Source organism: Guillardia theta (genome assembly GCF_000315625.1).
Source record: "Guillardia theta CCMP2712 unplaced genomic scaffold GUITHscaffold_1, whole genome shotgun sequence".
NCBI classification, from domain to species: domain Eukaryota; class Cryptophyceae; order Pyrenomonadales; family Geminigeraceae; genus Guillardia; species Guillardia theta.
In genome coordinates this window covers 491942-507610 of record NW_005434673.1, presented here as the reverse complement: position 1 = coordinate 507610, position 15669 = coordinate 491942, and the positions used below count along the sequence as shown (strand labels likewise).

The window sequence follows — 15669 nt, the reverse complement described above, 5'->3', positions numbered from 1 at the left end:
CTCTCCATTTTCCCTTTGATCCTGATAGATAATTTGACCATAGCTTCTACCCCTGGTCTGTGGCCTCCGCACCCTAGCTCTTAGTTCTGCCCTTGACCCGCGGACTTTTTACCTAGCCAATGGCCTAGTGTACATTTACTGCCCCGCAGCACTGCCGCAGCTGACTCTTCAGAAACCATGGCAGACGATCGTCGCACCTTCGCCGCCTTCATGGCTGGCGTCGCTCTTCTTTCCGTCCTCGCCATGGTCAACATCACGGCTACTCGGCGAACGGCTCTCGTCAGCTTCCCGCAGACTGACCTCGATATGATCAACGTCATGGTGAGTCCTTTCATGACCTTGCTGCCGGCAATGACCCAATGGGGTGCCAGCAATCTCTCAACGGCAAGCGCGTGCGCATGGAGAAGATGAGCACTGCTCAGCCTGCACAGAAGCACTCGCACGCTAAGAAGCTCTCCATGCCCCAGCAGTATGCACGAGTAAGTCCCATATCTACTTGTTCTCGAGCTCTCCCTTGCCCTGCTGCTGCTTGTAGCTCCCGCTTTTCCTCACAACATTCTTCTAACAATTTCCATCCAAGATCATGCAAAACATGGGCTACTTCGCTCCTTGGAGCCGACAGAACTCCTGGGAAGACAGGATCGCCATCGCCAACATCCGCAAGAACAACTCTCCCCAGGTTTCAAAGGTGAAGCACCGTTGAACTGTATGCTAACCAAGTGGTCAGGCTTTGGCTGCCAAGGCTGCCAAGATCGAGGCCGAGAACAAGAAGTTTCAGAAGCGTTTTTCCACTCCCCACACTTCCCAGTACACGGGAGTTCATGAGAAGATCTCCAACATCTTGGACCCCAAGTGAGTAGCCCTTGTATTGATTCCTTTCTTACCGTTACCGCGCCAGGTACCAGCCGTGGGCCAACGCAGCTCCGCGCAAGGCCTACTACCAGGGCTACTAAGCAGATGGCATCGAGCTGTTGTGAGACGGACACAACAGAAATGACAGAGATTAACCGCCTTGATGGAAGATTAAATTTTGAAATGTGGTAGTTTTTCACTGCGAGCTCATCAACCTTGTAGCTCAGATCAGAACAGGGCAGCTCAGCTCAGGTCTTTGGCTCAGATGAGATTGAGATAGTTGAATGTTTGATTGGGTTCAGCAATGCGTCATTGCGAAGTTGTCGTTTATTCTTCACGTTCGCTTGTGGACGAACCGGGTGCAGGGGCACTCGAGCGCTTCCTTCGAGTCTTCTTCGAGCTTGAGGAGCGCATGCTCTATCCTCCTCGTGATCGCACTGTACAAGAGCTTCTCCTGCTGCGTCGACTCCCAACGGCAGTTGATGATGCCGTCTTGCAGCCCTTCTGTTGTCACCTTGGGGAGCGGGCCGTAGAGGCTCTCGTGCTCAGAGATCAGGTCGTCTACCTTGATCTCCTCTCCGAACCGCACAACGACGTATCCTCCTCCCCTCGGGAAGACAGAGAGCAGCCTGTTGTCGTAGTCGTACGTCTGCTCGTCCTTACAAACCCACCTGTTCTTCTGCGGCATGACGCCAGCCATCCCTTTGTGGTAGAGGGGGATGATGATGGGAGTCACCGGGGAGTGCGCAATGAGCTTGCCCACTCCCCACTTGAGCCTCCCCATCTCCCTCAACTCGTCCGCCGTCCGGCGCGTGAGGGGGTCAAGGCCGATAGTGCAGGACTGGACCACCCTGGCCTCAGGGAACACATGTACCCATCGCCCTGCTGCGAGCTCTCGCGCCACGTCGAACAGGAGCGGCTGGTCGACTCCTCCTCCTCTCCGGATCGGCAGCGCTTGTCCGCACCCGATGAAGGTGTGGATCAGATGTTTGCCCTTGGGGAAGCAAATTTCCTGGGTGCAGAGGCCCCAGCGCATGCGGATGGGGTCGATGGCAACGTCCCATGGAGTCAGCGCTCCCATCAGCCCCGGATCGTCGCAGCAGGATTCATGGTTGGCTACCGTGATGAGGGGGATGCCCGCGGGCCTACTCCTTATCCTCGCGAGCCAGGCTTCGTGCCTCGAGTCTTCGACGACCTGGAGGGAGTTCAACCGCCTCATGAGGAACTCAGAGACGAGCTTGCCGAGGGACATGGTGATGTTCCTGGCAACTAGAAGCTCGACAGGCTCTTGGTGCAAGTTGATCTGTCGTCTCTTGGTCGGTTCATACCCGAACCCTTCCTTGGAATAATCCGGAGTAGGACGATACACGTAGGCAACATACCCCGCACGGCAAATCCCCAGAGAGAAAACACCACCCGCAAGGTTCACCCACCATTTCATCCTGGTGAGCAGGTATGAAACAGGAGTCTGACGCCTGCGATGCCCAGATGAAGCGCCAGGTTCCCTCCCCGCGTCCCCTGTTCAGCCTCCTCCGCACCCTGACTCCTCCGCACCTTTGTGTCCTTGCCCTGGCCTCCCTCCCTGTCCTATCTCAGTCCATCCATGAGCTCTACCTCTCCCCTTGCTCCTCACTCCCTCACCCTCCCTCTCCCCCCGCCTTCGCGACGTGTCATCGACATACTTGAGCGAACGCCATGGAAGAGGATCTCACTACCGGTGGTCTTTGACAAAGTACCGGTACATTCCCTCACATGCCTGGTCAAAGAAAGGGTTATTGATTGCAATGAATCTCATGGGGGTAGGGACCGTCCTTGGGGCGTGTAACACATGTGAAAGCTTTTGAACCGCCATGGCTGCAGTATGAGACCATGGCGATCGGCAGGAGCATGCGACATGTACAGACCCTCTCTCTCTCTCTCCCTCCTCCTCTCTCTCGCTCTTCTTCTCCTCCTTGATGACACCCGACTCGCATCCTGCCACGATGCCACGCTCTCGCCAAAGCTCGATGATGCGTCGTTGGAGCTGCCAGCAGGAAGGAAGACGGCAAGGTCCTGCGCACTTGGGCCGATCTCCTTCACTGATCGACATGCACAGGAAGAAGCGAAGTTCCCCGTCCTCCGCCTTGAACATCATTTGCTACTCCTGTCGGCACTCGAGGAGCAAACACAACCAGACCAGTCTGGAGAGTTTTTTCACCTTGGGTCAACAGGTTGCCAGCCGCAATGCCGGCAAAGCTGCTCATGATCCCCGGGGGGATGAAGAAAGAAAGAGTTCTCCTATGATGTGCCAACAATGCAGAAAACCTCTTGAGGAGGAGAAGAAGACTATCATCGTGATCGAGGCTTCGTCGCTGCCAAGTTTGCTAACTGACCTTTTTGCAGCGCAAGCCTGGCAAGGGATGCCCGTCCATCGTCAAGGTCTCTGCTCTGCCCATGTTTCTGACTCTCTCTGTCGTGACTATCCATCAGATCAGAACTTACCAGAAGATCGCCAGCGAGAAGAGGCTGTCATGGAACCTGCTCGATAGTCAGGCACAAGCCATAATGAGGCGGAAGTAAGAACCCTTCGGACCAACGGTGATGCTTACAGCCATGGCAGTTGCGCGTTCTGCGGTCGTGCGGCAAAGGAGAACTCGCAGGGGATCAATGGGATCAATCGTATCGATCACTCCATCCCAGCATACACGCTCAACAACACCGCTCCTGCATGTTCCGATTGCAACCAGATGAAGCACAATCACTCCCAGGAAGACTTTGTCGCGATTTGCAAGCACGTTGCAACCGTGAGCACTCTATCCCCTTGCCTCCATCCCTCACCCCCCCCCCCCTCACCCCCCCCCCCAACCTCCTCTCACTCCTTATTGATCTTCGTCAGGCAAATGGACTCGGCGATTTCGGTCGCTACCCCGAGGCCTTCCGGGACAACTTCATGCCCAAGAGGTTGTCTGGCTACCTGACCAAGTCCAAGACCTACGCGCTATCACAGGAAGACTTTCAAGCCATCGTTGCGAAGCCTTGTCACTACTGCGGCAAAGAGACGATTCCGGGCAAGCATTACAACGGGCTGGACCGTGTGGTGACGCAGGTTTGGAAGACGAAGGAGGTTCGGGTGACTGAGAGGAGGGGCAGGTGAGGGTGTACAACAAGGATTCATGCGTTGCCGCCTGCGGGACTTGCAACACGATGAAGTGGAGGAGGACTAGCGAAGACTTCCTTGCTCAGTGCAATCGAGTTGCTCTGTACCATAGTTGTTGCAATAGCAGTGAAATATCTTGACCTCCTTGCACTCGCTGCTCAGGGCTTCTCAGGGGGGAAGATGGTTGATGGGCTCTTGCCATCGCTTGCTAGAATCTGAGCTGGCTTTCCGGTGGCATACTCAATCGCGTCCTTGTTGGGGAAGAAAACAACCTTCCTGAACCTGAAGGAACCGAATCAGTTGGAGTCTCCTGGACTTGTTATCGTGATTACTCGGTGCTCCCGCCCTTCCTCATCTTCTTTATGAGAGCGCTGAGATCCAACACCTGTGCTCACTTCAGTCCTGCACAGATGGCAGGACAAGCTTTTCCCCTGACCTGCAACTTGGGCTCTCCGGTCTTAGACGCTTGCCTGTAAAAGCTCTCTGCTCCTGCCTGGCTTGCACTCAGTCCCAACACGCAAGCCTGACCGCAGCCACCTTGTCGAAAAACAGAGGTGTGATGACCTTGCTGTCCTTCTGCAGTCCCAGTCCTAGCACAAGGACTCATCATGAGGAGGAGGCAGGAGGGCGGAGCTGTGAAAATCACCTTCCACAAGGTACACCGGAATCTTCTCCTTTACCCCCTCAGCACCCCAGCAGATGTCGCAGTTCTCTGGGTTCTTGATGCCCCTTGCGATCTCAATCTGACGACAAGGGCTGCATCAACGGAGGGGAGGGGGAAGGAAGAGGGGGAAGAGGAAAGGAAAAGAAAGAGGGGGGAGGAGGGAAGTTGCAGGGAAAAATGGGAAGGGGGGGGTTGTCCTCGCACCTCCTCTCCATAGGGCAAGATCTCGAATGGGTCAGAGTCTGCGCCGTCGGTCAGCCCCGGGTTCGCTCCCTCCTCTCACACTCACTCGCTTTTGACTTGATGTACTTGATGGCCTCATCTAGGGTGGTCGTCCGAACAGAGACCGAGCTCCCCTGAGTTTGCAGCTCCTATTGCAGACGCTGAGCGGCCTTTCCACCAGACAGCCCACTCTCACCTTGACTCTATCCCTGAACTTCTCCGCATCCTTGGGGTTGAGGAAGAAGTATCCTCTGTTCTTGCCCTGGTACTCAGCGACATACGGAGTTCCCTGCACGACCGCTGTCACTGCTAGCAGCATCTCCTGCCATCATCAAGGTTGCCTGGTCGTCGGTGACGGCAAAGGCCGGCACTCGCTTCAGCTTCTCGTCGATCTCTTTCTGTTTCAGGCCAGTCGCAGCACCCGAGATAGAGGAATCCAACTTGGCATAGTTGAGTCCGTTGTTGATGAGTGGGAAGCTTGAGGGTCAGGCGTCAGATGGGAAGGAAGAGGGTCCATGTGGAACTCACAGCCCTCCGAAAACGAAGCCGACGCCAAGGATGGGAATCAGCTGTAACAGGATCGTCAGCTGCGTGTGCACACATGCACACTGGTTGTTGTTGTCTCACAATCTTCACTGCTCCTCCCTTCTCCGAGCTCTGCAACCCCCGAGCACCATTGTTCGGGCTCGCGGATCGCCTGGGCCCTGGACTTCCCTGCTGTGGCCCGATGCTGGAGTGGCGCAGGGAGCCGTGAGGACGAGGATGGATCGCCTTGAGGGCTAAGAAGGAGGAGAGAGAGCATGGGGAGACATGGAAGGCTGCTGAAGGAGCCGCCACCATCGCCATCGCCGCTACCGCTGCCAACGAGGCCGCCGCCATTGTGACAGGGTGGGAGTGTATGGCCTCACGTATTTAGGGCCCGCCTCGGTGAAGTTTGTGGCGATGGTTGAACGGGGCGGGTGGAGCGGGGGCGGCATAATGGCGATGCTGGTGTTGGCGGCTTCTTTGCTCCCTCCATCATCATCATCATCATCATCATCATCATCATCATCATCATCATCATCATCATCATCATCATCATCATCATCATCATCATCATCATCATCATCACCATCATCTCCTTCCCTCTCTCCCCTCTCAGCTCCTCCTCACGGGCTGTGTACCATGCGCGGCGTCTGCGTCGCATCCCCAGTATGTTCTTGCCCTCCAGGTACTGAGGGTTGTGAGGCCGGTGGCGTCCTCTGCCCCTTTCCTGGGAAAGGAGCGCCATGCCAGCTGGCAGATGACGAGCGATCCCCTCGCCCTGTATGAAAGCTCGACATGCGCTCGCTGCTCCTCCTGATGCCATGCTGTAGGCTTCTCAGGTCGCCCCGAGGATCGAGGAAGTCTGTGGGGAGGCCTTCTCATCCTCCGACGACGTGTGTTGCTCCGAGGACCAACTGGACACGTTGAGCGAGCAGCTTGCGATGGCAGAGGGTATGCTCGCGAGTTGCCCGGCATGCTGGCAGAACTTCAAGAGGTTTTGGTGCGAATTCACCTGCTCAAGCACGCAGGGAAACTTCATCCAGGTTGAGGATGCATCGCCATGCAGTACCGATGACTGGCCAGAGCCCAACAATGCCAAGAATGGCGCGATGGCAGGATGTGGTGGGACTGTCTCGGCCGTAAGGAACATCTCCACGATCCAGACGGTGCGAGTCCTGGTGGATCGAGGTTATGCTGAGAGGCTGTACCGGTCTTGCAAGGATGTGACGGTAGCAGCAAGTGGACAGAAAGCCATGTCGATGGCGTTCGGCAACTCCAACGACGCAGAGTCGTTCCTCTCGTTTCAGGGCACTGCGGCTTATGCGAGCGGCCAGAACCCGCTGAAGATCATTTTTGAGCTCGGGGATGAAAATCAGTCCCTGAGCTTGCTGGATGGTTTCGGGGCGGCTATGAATCAAACTGTTGCAGCATGCGACACATCCGACAGGACACTATCATGCCAATGCAGTGACTGCACAGATGCATGTCCTGCTATCCCTGAGTCTGACGAGGGGATACCGTGGTGGAAAGTTCGGATGAATCCATTCCTCCCTCTGAACGTGAATGTTGTTTTAGCAACTACTTACGTGCTTCTCATCTTCTTTCTGACTCTCGCACTGACCAAACATAATCCCCCGGATGTGCAAATCGACTTCCTCGATGGAAGCTCTCGGCAGAGTGCAGAGTTTTCAAAACGTCTCGAGCACATCTCGCAGCAGTTCGAATCAAAGAATGCGATCTACAGGTTTCTGTACAGGGTTGGTGAAAGCTGTGCAAGCAATCGCCAGCGAACATCGCAAATATGGTGTCTGATCATCCTCTGCTGCTTCATCGCCCTATGGTACAAACCCATACAACAGATCTCCGACCCTGTCCAGCTTTGGGCAGGCAGTCAGAGTCGCTGCACCAAGGAGAAGCATTCTTTCGACTCTACTTTCGGGCCGTTCTGGAGGACGGAGATGATGATTGTCAGGAGCAAAGACGCAGACGAGCTGCAGACCTCAGCCATCGATCTGAATGTTCTGGAAGAGCTGATAGACCTGCAGCTTGAGCTGGAGGGAATCCAAATCAGCTGTGAAGAGCTGGTCGAGGCCGATCGGGGTGCGAGATGTGAGGTCGGAGAAGTCTGGACGATCCAAGACATTTGCTTCCAGCCGACCCCCGGCGCCGGCTGTCTCGTTCAGAGCGTGACCGAATATTGGCAGACGAACATCTCGAGCCTGCGAGCTGCCCAAGCCTGCCAGGACAAAAACGGATGGGGGCCGAGCAATAAGAGCGACTGTGACGCAGCGCTGAAACAGAAGGTCGACCGCTGTGCTCAGTTCGGAGCAAGGTGATCCTGTCCTCCTCTTCACGTTAGTTGACCCGATGGCAGCGAACGGGATTGCTGGTCCCGAGCTGGGCTGCCCCTGATCTTTCCCAAGGTTCTGTTCGGAGCGCAAGGTGGGGAGGTGGAGCCGTCGGACAGCGAGGCGCTGATTGTGACTTACCTCTTCAACAACGATGAGTGGAGCAAAGCTCGTGCCCTTGTTTGGGAATCTAAGGTGAGTCAATATTCACAGTCATCCCTCGCTGACCCGGGGGGCTAACAGGCTCTGGAGATGATCGCAAAGCATGGTGACCGGACACAAGGATCTAGGCTGGAGATAACTTACAGCATGGAAAGAGCGCTACAAGACGAGCTGGACCGGCAGAGCTCGAATGACATCCCGACGGTCCTCATGAGCTACGCAGTGATGTTTATGTACGTGTCCTTGTCAATCGGACGACAGCGAAATTCAGAATGCAGGCCAAGGCGGGTGAAGGAGAGGATCTTGCTGGCATCAGCAGGAATATTCATGGTCATTGTCAGCCTTCTGATCGCCTGTACCTTGTGTTCGCTCTTCGGAATCAAAGCCACTTTAGTGCTCTCAGAAGTCATTCCTTTCCTCATCCTTGCCATCGGGGTGGACAACATTTTCATTCTTGTGTGGAGTTTTGATGAGTCCATCTACCAGCTTCAATCGACTTCGAGGGAGATGAATCGACAGCCTGACGCCTCGGGCGCTGAAACTTCAAACGACAACCCAGATTTAGTGGTTGAGGCCTGTGCCAGAACTTTAGCACAAGTTGGGCCTTCGATCGTGTCTGCGGCCTCTGCAGAATCGATCGCTTTCCTTCTTGGATCGAGCACGGGGATGCCTGCAGTGGAGTCATTTGCATACTTTGCATGCTTTGCTGTAGTCGCCGACGTTCTGATACAACTGACTCTGTTTCCTGTCTGCTTGTCTTACCTCGAGATCAGCCATGAGCATACTACAGGCACACGGGAGGGAGACCACCAGGATTGCATCGCTTCTACATGGAGTTCCATCAAGAGCTGGATGCATCTTGAGTATCAGCCTACTGATCTTGATGAGAATCTCTTGAACCAGCAGCGTCACGAGGGTGGTGGAGAAGCCGCCAGCCCCCCAAGGGAGCCCTTGGGGAAGAGCACGCTAGAGGCCTGGCTCTTGTCATCCTACTATCACAAGCTGGTTCTTTGGATCTCAATCCTGATACTGTTTGCTGCTATGATATGCTCCTGTTTCGTGGAGCTCGGCCTTGAGCAGGTCTGCTGATCTCTCCGGAGGACCTTGACAATTGGACGTAGTCATAAACCTTTTGCAGACGGACGCTCTGCCAAAGGACTCTTTTCTCGTCAAATATTTCTACGACGTGGCGAACTTGTTGCAGGTAGTTCCTGTCTCACGAGCTTGAGCACGAGCTTGAGCACGATGTGAGGGGTTTTGATTGAAACTCACCTGTAGGTTGGCCCGCCGGTCTTCTTCGTAGTCAATGGATGGGGCAACAACAAGTCCAAGTCTCAGAGCATCGACATGACAGACACGGAGTTTCTACGGAAGTTGTGTACTCGACAGACTTGCGACATGTACAGAAACTCTCTCACTGCAACCGCGCATTTCCTCATGTTTTTGACAACCCAGGGACTCCCTTGGCAATTTCCTGAGCAATGCAGCTCGTCACCCAGACAAGACATACCTTGCATCCGGTCTTGTCCTCTGAGGACGTCGGGGAATGTGACCGAGGCTGATGGCGCATGTTTTCAGGCGTTGCAAGCATCGTGGACGACTTGATCTCCTGGCTCTTGTCCTCTCGAGGTGACCCCTCCCGTGCTTGCTGCCGCCAGGCTCTCTACTCGTACGTCATTGTCCCTCTTTGATCCGTTTCCTCTCACTGTCGACGAGCAGAAACGGAACCCGCGGGCCTGTCTGCCCTGCTCATTGGACACCGAAGCTTCATCCTGACGAACCCTTCCCTCCCCTCTGCGCCTGCAACGACACCTTGACCTATGTGAGGAGACGACTGACGGCATATCAACCATTCCTCACACCCTCCTCCTCCAGTTCTCCGACGCCTGTCCTTCTGCCCCTGCTACTCCATGCAAGGTAGCAGGGGGCTGCCTCGCTCATGCCCTGCCAGATTCGGCATTCCGCAAGTACAACGCAACGTCAGGAGCCGGAGCTTGCTGGGGAGTTCGACTAACAGGGCTTTGCCCGGAAGGTGCTGGAGAACAGCAGGAGAGCATGAGAGGGGGGGGGAGACTGACTGCCCTTCAAGGAGGCGAAGCTCCTTTCTGCCAACGCCTGTGCTACGCAAAGTACAAGGAAGCGCAGGTCTCCTGCGTCCCTCTCAACCTGAGCTTTCCTCGAGGTGAGCGCTTTCTCCTTTGCCTCGGCAGCAGCTCAGTGATGCCGCTAGCCGCGGATATCGAAACGTTTTTCAGCTACTTCATGAAGTCGGAGTGCCCGTCCGATCCAGGGGAAGCTGCAAGCTGCTCGACGTGCGGTGCTCACTATACGGCTGATCTCGGGAACATGTGCTGACATGCCTTCTGCTTCTCCTCACACTGACTTGCTGCAGATCCATCCTAGCGCTGGAGAACCATGGCAGGCAGCGCAACATCGACGACTTGGGGAAGTTCTCAGTGCAGCAGCTGACGGCCCTCCGGTTCATGGGCTATCACTCTCCTCTCCAGACCCAGGAGGACTACATCAAAGCTCTCAGCTTCTCTCAAGAGCTGGTGGACAAGATCAGGAAGAACCTCGGGCTGGACGTGTATGCTTACAGCATCTTCTACGCTTTCTTCGAGCAGGTAAACTCCTCCTGCCCAGGAACTTCCCGCTGATGCTTTTCCTTGTAGTATCTTGGGATAGAGAACTCCGCCTTGACGGTCTCGACGCTCGCCATCGCAGCACTCGCCCTGGTCCTCGTCCTGCTACTGCAGAACGTTTTCTGTGCATTTCTGATAATGTTCGTTGCTGTCACCATCGAGGTCTTCTTCCTCCTTCCTTCTTCCTCCTTCCTTCTTAGCCTGCCCCAGGTCGTCATGGTCGGCGTGATGGGGCTGTGTGACATCAAGCTGAACGCGCTCTCGACTGTCAACCTCGTCGCCGCCATCGGCATCTCCGTGGAGTTCAGCGTCCATCTCACTCATGCCTTCCTATCCAGCAAGGGCCCAGCTGATGCAAGGGTGGTGAGGGCTGTGACAGGAGTTGGCCGTGCCGTCTTCTCCGGCATCGCCGTCACCAAGTTCCTCGGCGTCGCCGTGCTCGGCTTGGCTCACAGCCGCATCTTCGTGGTCTACTACTTCCGGATGTACATGGCGCTCGTCGTCTGCGGCTCCTTCTTCGGCCTCTGCCTCCTCCCTGTGCTGCTGGCCCTCCACGGCGATCGGATCCTGGCAGCTGACAAGGCAGATGTCAAATTCCCCCCAGACCCCCAACACCTGCAGGGAGCGAGTTGAAACTGGCTTGAAGGTCGAGCCTGGCAGAGCAGCCAAGTTGACGAGTCAAGTCCACTCTGAGCCCTGACTGAGTCACTGTGACGTCGCGACCGTCGGTCTGAGTCTGATAGGTTCAAGGAGTCCATCCTTGTCTTGAATTTGAAAGTCAGAGCCAGACTCTGAGGGAGGCAGAGGATCTTGCGGGCCAACTCGCCAGTGCAAGTTAACTGCAGTGACCCTCTTGGTGCCGGGAGTGGCTCGAGCGCCCGGCGGGCGCTCAGTTCAAGTGCCAAATTCTGCGGCGGCAGTGACTCGGAGGCGCGTAGTACGATGCATGATCACTGTCAGGACAACAACCCGGCCCGCAATGGACCGGCGATGACTTGTAAGGGCAGTCTGACAAGGCTTGAAGTGATGGCCGATGTGCAGTTGCCAGTTCCATCCTGTCAGTGTGAAAAATTGTGAATCAAATACATCTGTTTCAGTCAGTCCCGGGTTACTACTGTCTGTCTGAGCTGAACAGACACTGAGTTAGTGAGTCGGTCAAAGCCACGGCCGACCCCGCAGCGGCGTCCCGGGCCCGACGGTGGCCGGGCGCCCAGCCGGCAGCCCATATAATGCTCCTCATTCAGCACACGGCCCCCACCTCACACAGCATCCGGCCAGGCATCCGGCATGGCAGCATCGCCGATCCGGTGATATGATGGAAGGGAGGAGGATGGGAGGGAGAGAATGTGACTAATGAGAGCATGAACGAAGAAGAGTAGAGATCGGCATGGTCTGTACAAGGAGACAGGAGAGGACAAGGAAGCAGAGTGGAGGAGACTCGGGGGTGAACAGATGAACGGTTCGAAGGGTGTAGGCCATGGGAAATCAGGGAACGAGAAGGATAACAGGAGGAAAAGGCTATATGCACTAGACAATTGCAATGGAGGCTAGAGGATGATGTAAACTCAAAGGAGATGTGATGTAGGGATTGAGAACTGAAATCGTCGCGAGCTCAACGTCGGAGGGTGAAGTCATGTGACACTGGTGCGTTGAATTGCAGATGGATCCCACCTCATAGTCTCTTCAACCACAACAGCAGATGCAAGGTAAAATTGCCAGGGGTTGGTAACCTGCCTCTCACCCTCATCTAGATCCTCAGCAGCGCTGGATTGTTGTCTGGGAGCGCGCTGGTATGCAGATAAATTTTTACAGCTTGCTAGTCGCCCTCTCCTGACCCAGCCATCAGTCGAGGAGGAGGCTGTCTGCACCAACATCTCTCCATCTCCGTGGAGGCTCCCAGGAGCACAGAGGAAACTGCTACTACGACGTCGACGGCACAGTAACGCCCCCCCCGCCCCAAATTATCTCGATGTAACGACTCATTCAAGTTGTACCATGGAACCATGGGGCACTGCGCCTGGTGGTTTGTCGGAGCTCTCCCGCATCCGAGGCAGAGAGCGATCAAGAGGTTTCAGGTGAACATGTCAAGTGCCGGGCAACAGCGATTGAGCGAAGACGGTCGCAGATATGTCTTACAATTCCCTTCATCGGCATCCTCGCCCTCTTCGATGAAGCGAAGGCTGCGAGGCTCCTTGCCGGTCAGGCGCTTCATGGCCGGACGAGAAGAAGCCACAGGCTGATCAACTTCTTGTAGGGATCATCCTCAGAGGGGTCACACAGCAGGACGCTTCCTTGGCCTCCAAGATCGTGAGGAGGGAAACGCGGTTGAACTCCAATACTCATCGATGGATGCCACAGGTCGCATCGGGAATTATGTCTCGCGCATACCCTCAAGTTCTCGAGCACTTGCGGTTGATCCGCACATGCTGCCCTCAGGGTATGTCGCTGAAAGTCTCGTCTAGGGCCCAGCAAGGAGCTGGAAGGAAAGTCTTCCTGCTATCCGGCAATGTTGAACCCATGATAGAGTCCCTGGCACACGACTTGGGGTGAGAGTTACCTGTGGAGAGCGTGACATGGATTGTGGTCTGATGCCCTCTCCGCCTCTTCAAGATGCTCTGTCATCGCAACAAGGATGGAGATCAAGAACGGGAGGTATACTGGAAACGTCTTGGGGGACGTGTGCGTGCTGGAGAGGAAGAGGCAGAAGCTGCTCGAGCATCTCCCCAGCAACTTGAAAGGATCAGGTATAGACTCCCTGGCGGCTCCTCCCAACTCAGGCTGGACCCATAGGTCTAACCCTCAGGGGGACGACGGGCGTGGGAAACTCGATGTATGACGTGCCGTTCTTGGAGGAGGTGACAAGGATACTGGTTGCTGTGCCGGATTTCAGGAGCTGAGATGATCCAGGTCTCAGAGGCGTACGTAGTCCGCCCGGGCTCAAGGCTGAGGAAGATTGCTGAGCGCCGCGGATGGAAGCTGGACTTTGCCAGAGTGAAGGGAGTTGGTAAAGCTGCGGGGCCAAGGCAAACGCATCTCTTACTGGCTCCGACTTGCTTCGCAGGGGCTGAGGATGGCAAGAAGAAGTCTGGAAGCTTTCGTTCCTTCTTCTCGCGCTACAGGTGTTCTTCAGCTTGAGTTCAACTTGGTGATTCGTGACTTGCGTCGGTCTTACCAGCTTCGAGCTCGGAGTCTCAATTTTCTGGGGAGCTGCCTGTGGCCTCCTGGGGATCACTGCTACTCCGAGTGCCAGCACCGCGGTCGGTGTGAACACTGTGAAACAGCAGACAGAAACAAACTGAATCATCAAGGCTTGATACTGTGTAATACTGAACTTCAACGGTGCCCGGCTCGGCGGCCGCTGAGACGGGCCCGGACTCAGGCTGGGCCGGCGCCGGCGTCACTCTGGCGCGGCTGGCACCGGCCCGGCGGTGATCGGACGGGCCGCCGCCGCGGGGCCCCGCCGGCCGGGGACACTGGGCCTACGGGCTTAATAAAAAATATGTCGCACGGTTCAACCTTATGAACACACAACCTTTGCTTAAGTTTTGATGCCATGATGATGGAGGCTCTTGTTTCTTCCCTGCAAAGTTTCTATGTTCCCGCCTAACATAAGGCCCGGCCGGGCTTATTAGTTGCCGACGGCCTGTATCCGATGATAGTATTCAATCATCTGGCATCCACTCCCGGGGGCCGTACCATTACTATAACATGAGAGTCGAGTCCGTCCACGAGGCGAGGCCCGGCCCGAGGCGAGCCTAACTAACTTGACTTGAACCGCCCCCCCGGGCCCGGCCAAGCCGCCGGCCGGACTCCGGTACTGTAGCGGCCCGCCACGGCACGGTGGATATTAAATCATTTTTATTTTAGCCTCGGGTCACATCGCAGCTAATGTTCCCCTACGGCCCGCCCGAGGTCCAGGGTTCTCAGGGGTAGGGTGGTAGTAATCACGGTTTCTCCTTGAGAAAGGGGTTCAAAGAAAGGAGGAAGAGGGGGTGATCATTTGAATGGACTTCATGGGTTCTGGGAATAGGCCTGGGGGTGGGGGTGGGTAACTACGCCTTTATTACCTTCCTTCGGGCTTCGTGCACTTTACTCGACCTACCCCCACCAAGAATGGGGAATATAACCCCAGGTACCCCTTTTAATTCACACCTTTATAATCTCCACCCCTGGATATCACGATTGCAGCGTAAGTACCCTTGCGATGCTAATCATCACCCCCCCCAGGAATAGCATTTAAAACCCCTGCATTCATACCCCCTACCCCTCTTCATTGGCATCGAGCGCTTACCAGGGTCACAGGATGAGGGCTGCAAAAGTACAGAACAAGTACCTGGGGGTAGGGTGGAGCATGACGGGTAGGGTGGAGTCAATCACCCCTTCAAATATATGTAAAACGTACGGGTGGTAAGTTCAGTGTCCCCTTCAGTCAATGGGCTGAAAACACACACCCCTACTCAGGGTACCCCTACCCATACAAATGTCTGTAACTTGCAGTCGTAATATTGGGTATAGTGTCACCCCCACCCCTTCAGTCCGAGGGTACTTATCTCCTCATCACCATACGAGCCGTCGTTGGCTATGGCGTCGCCAGGGCGTGGAGGAGTCGTGCGCGCAATGTCGAAGAGCGCATTTGAAGCAGCCATGCAAGGGCCTCTTTCATCACACACACTCTCGGTATGTCTTGGTGTGATCTGATGTCTTTGCGCATGTCGGTTGCCATGTTGGTGTTTCCATGTTCACAGGTTTGCGCTAACAGAAAGCAAATTTGACAGGATTTAGGATATGGTAAGAAGGCAACAGCTTGGTGTTCGTCATTTGCCTGCTCAGACCCATTTCCCATGCTAAATTATCAATTTTGCCAAGCAGTCAGAAACGAGGTAATTTTTTTCTGCTATGCTTTATTGAACTCCCCATGTAGTATCACAAATTGTTTCTGAAGCTTGCATTGCAGCTCATACTCGAAATGAATTCTGACTCCGCCAAATCCGAGTTTTATCATTGCTCTCTCAATCTTTGCGATCTATGGAGCTCTGATACATTCTCAAACCTCATAAATCGAATGATTGACGTGAGCAATGTGAAAATTTGTTCGAATTTTGTAAGTGACATTAAACA

The 15669-nt window shown here is 55.1% G+C and overlaps 6 protein-coding genes across 6 annotated transcripts; 4 read left to right on the top strand and 2 right to left on the bottom strand.

Moving 5' to 3' along the window:
* The first annotated feature begins 158 nt into the window (after positions 1 to 158).
* Positions 159 to 1042, top strand: GUITHDRAFT_160420 (hypothetical protein). Its single transcript, XM_005842198.1, has 5 exons — positions 159 to 321; positions 372 to 479; positions 581 to 679; positions 728 to 852; positions 899 to 1042. Exons 1-5 carry the CDS (start codon positions 178 to 180, stop codon positions 951 to 953), a joined length of 531 nt encoding a protein of 176 aa, XP_005842255.1. The 5' UTR covers positions 159 to 177; the 3' UTR covers positions 954 to 1042.
* Positions 1043 to 1186: 144 nt separating this feature from the next.
* On the bottom strand, positions 1187 to 2104 carry GUITHDRAFT_156767 (hypothetical protein; the record flags this gene model as incomplete). Its single annotated transcript, XM_005842197.1, has 2 exons — positions 1187 to 1481; positions 1524 to 2104. 2 exons carry the CDS (start codon positions 2102 to 2104, stop codon positions 1187 to 1189), a joined length of 876 nt encoding a protein of 291 aa, XP_005842254.1.
* A 1027-nt stretch (positions 2105 to 3131) lies between these two features.
* GUITHDRAFT_99054 (hypothetical protein) lies at positions 3132 to 4128 on the top strand (the record flags this gene model as incomplete). The annotated part of the gene is made up of 5 exons (XM_005842196.1): positions 3132 to 3185; positions 3235 to 3407; positions 3452 to 3635; positions 3728 to 3937; positions 3982 to 4128. The coding sequence occupies 5 exons, from the start codon at positions 3132 to 3134 to the stop codon at positions 4126 to 4128; spliced, it is 768 nt and encodes a 255-aa protein (XP_005842253.1).
* Positions 4085 to 5772, bottom strand: GUITHDRAFT_149747 (member of Tic22 family). The gene is made up of 11 exons (XM_005842195.1): positions 5502 to 5772; positions 5403 to 5443; positions 5216 to 5351; positions 5071 to 5163; positions 4942 to 5023; positions 4857 to 4894; positions 4635 to 4731; positions 4526 to 4578; positions 4425 to 4481; positions 4321 to 4373; positions 4085 to 4270 (listed from the first exon to the last, which is right to left on the bottom strand). Exons 1-11 carry the CDS (start codon positions 5718 to 5720, stop codon positions 4147 to 4149), a joined length of 993 nt encoding a protein of 330 aa, XP_005842252.1. The 5' UTR covers positions 5721 to 5772; the 3' UTR covers positions 4085 to 4146.
* Positions 5773 to 6340: 568 nt separating this feature from the next.
* GUITHDRAFT_99052 (hypothetical protein) lies at positions 6341 to 11184 on the top strand (the record flags this gene model as incomplete). Its single annotated transcript, XM_005842194.1, has 13 exons — positions 6341 to 7731; positions 7774 to 7942; positions 7991 to 8989; positions 9048 to 9113; positions 9188 to 9282; positions 9365 to 9429; positions 9488 to 9578; positions 9629 to 9731; positions 9785 to 9941; positions 9999 to 10091; positions 10140 to 10257; positions 10302 to 10533; positions 10582 to 11184. 13 exons carry the CDS (start codon positions 6341 to 6343, stop codon positions 11182 to 11184), a joined length of 4182 nt encoding a protein of 1393 aa, XP_005842251.1.
* Positions 11185 to 12250: 1066 nt separating this feature from the next.
* On the top strand, positions 12251 to 13850 carry GUITHDRAFT_99051 (hypothetical protein; the record flags this gene model as incomplete). The annotated part of the gene is made up of 13 exons (XM_005842193.1): positions 12251 to 12257; positions 12311 to 12341; positions 12391 to 12490; positions 12540 to 12626; positions 12677 to 12749; positions 12806 to 12858; positions 12910 to 12962; positions 13014 to 13097; positions 13162 to 13295; positions 13342 to 13406; positions 13459 to 13555; positions 13613 to 13670; positions 13727 to 13850. The coding sequence occupies 13 exons, from the start codon at positions 12251 to 12253 to the stop codon at positions 13848 to 13850; spliced, it is 966 nt and encodes a 321-aa protein (XP_005842250.1).
* Between the last annotated feature and the right edge of the window lie 1819 nt (positions 13851 to 15669).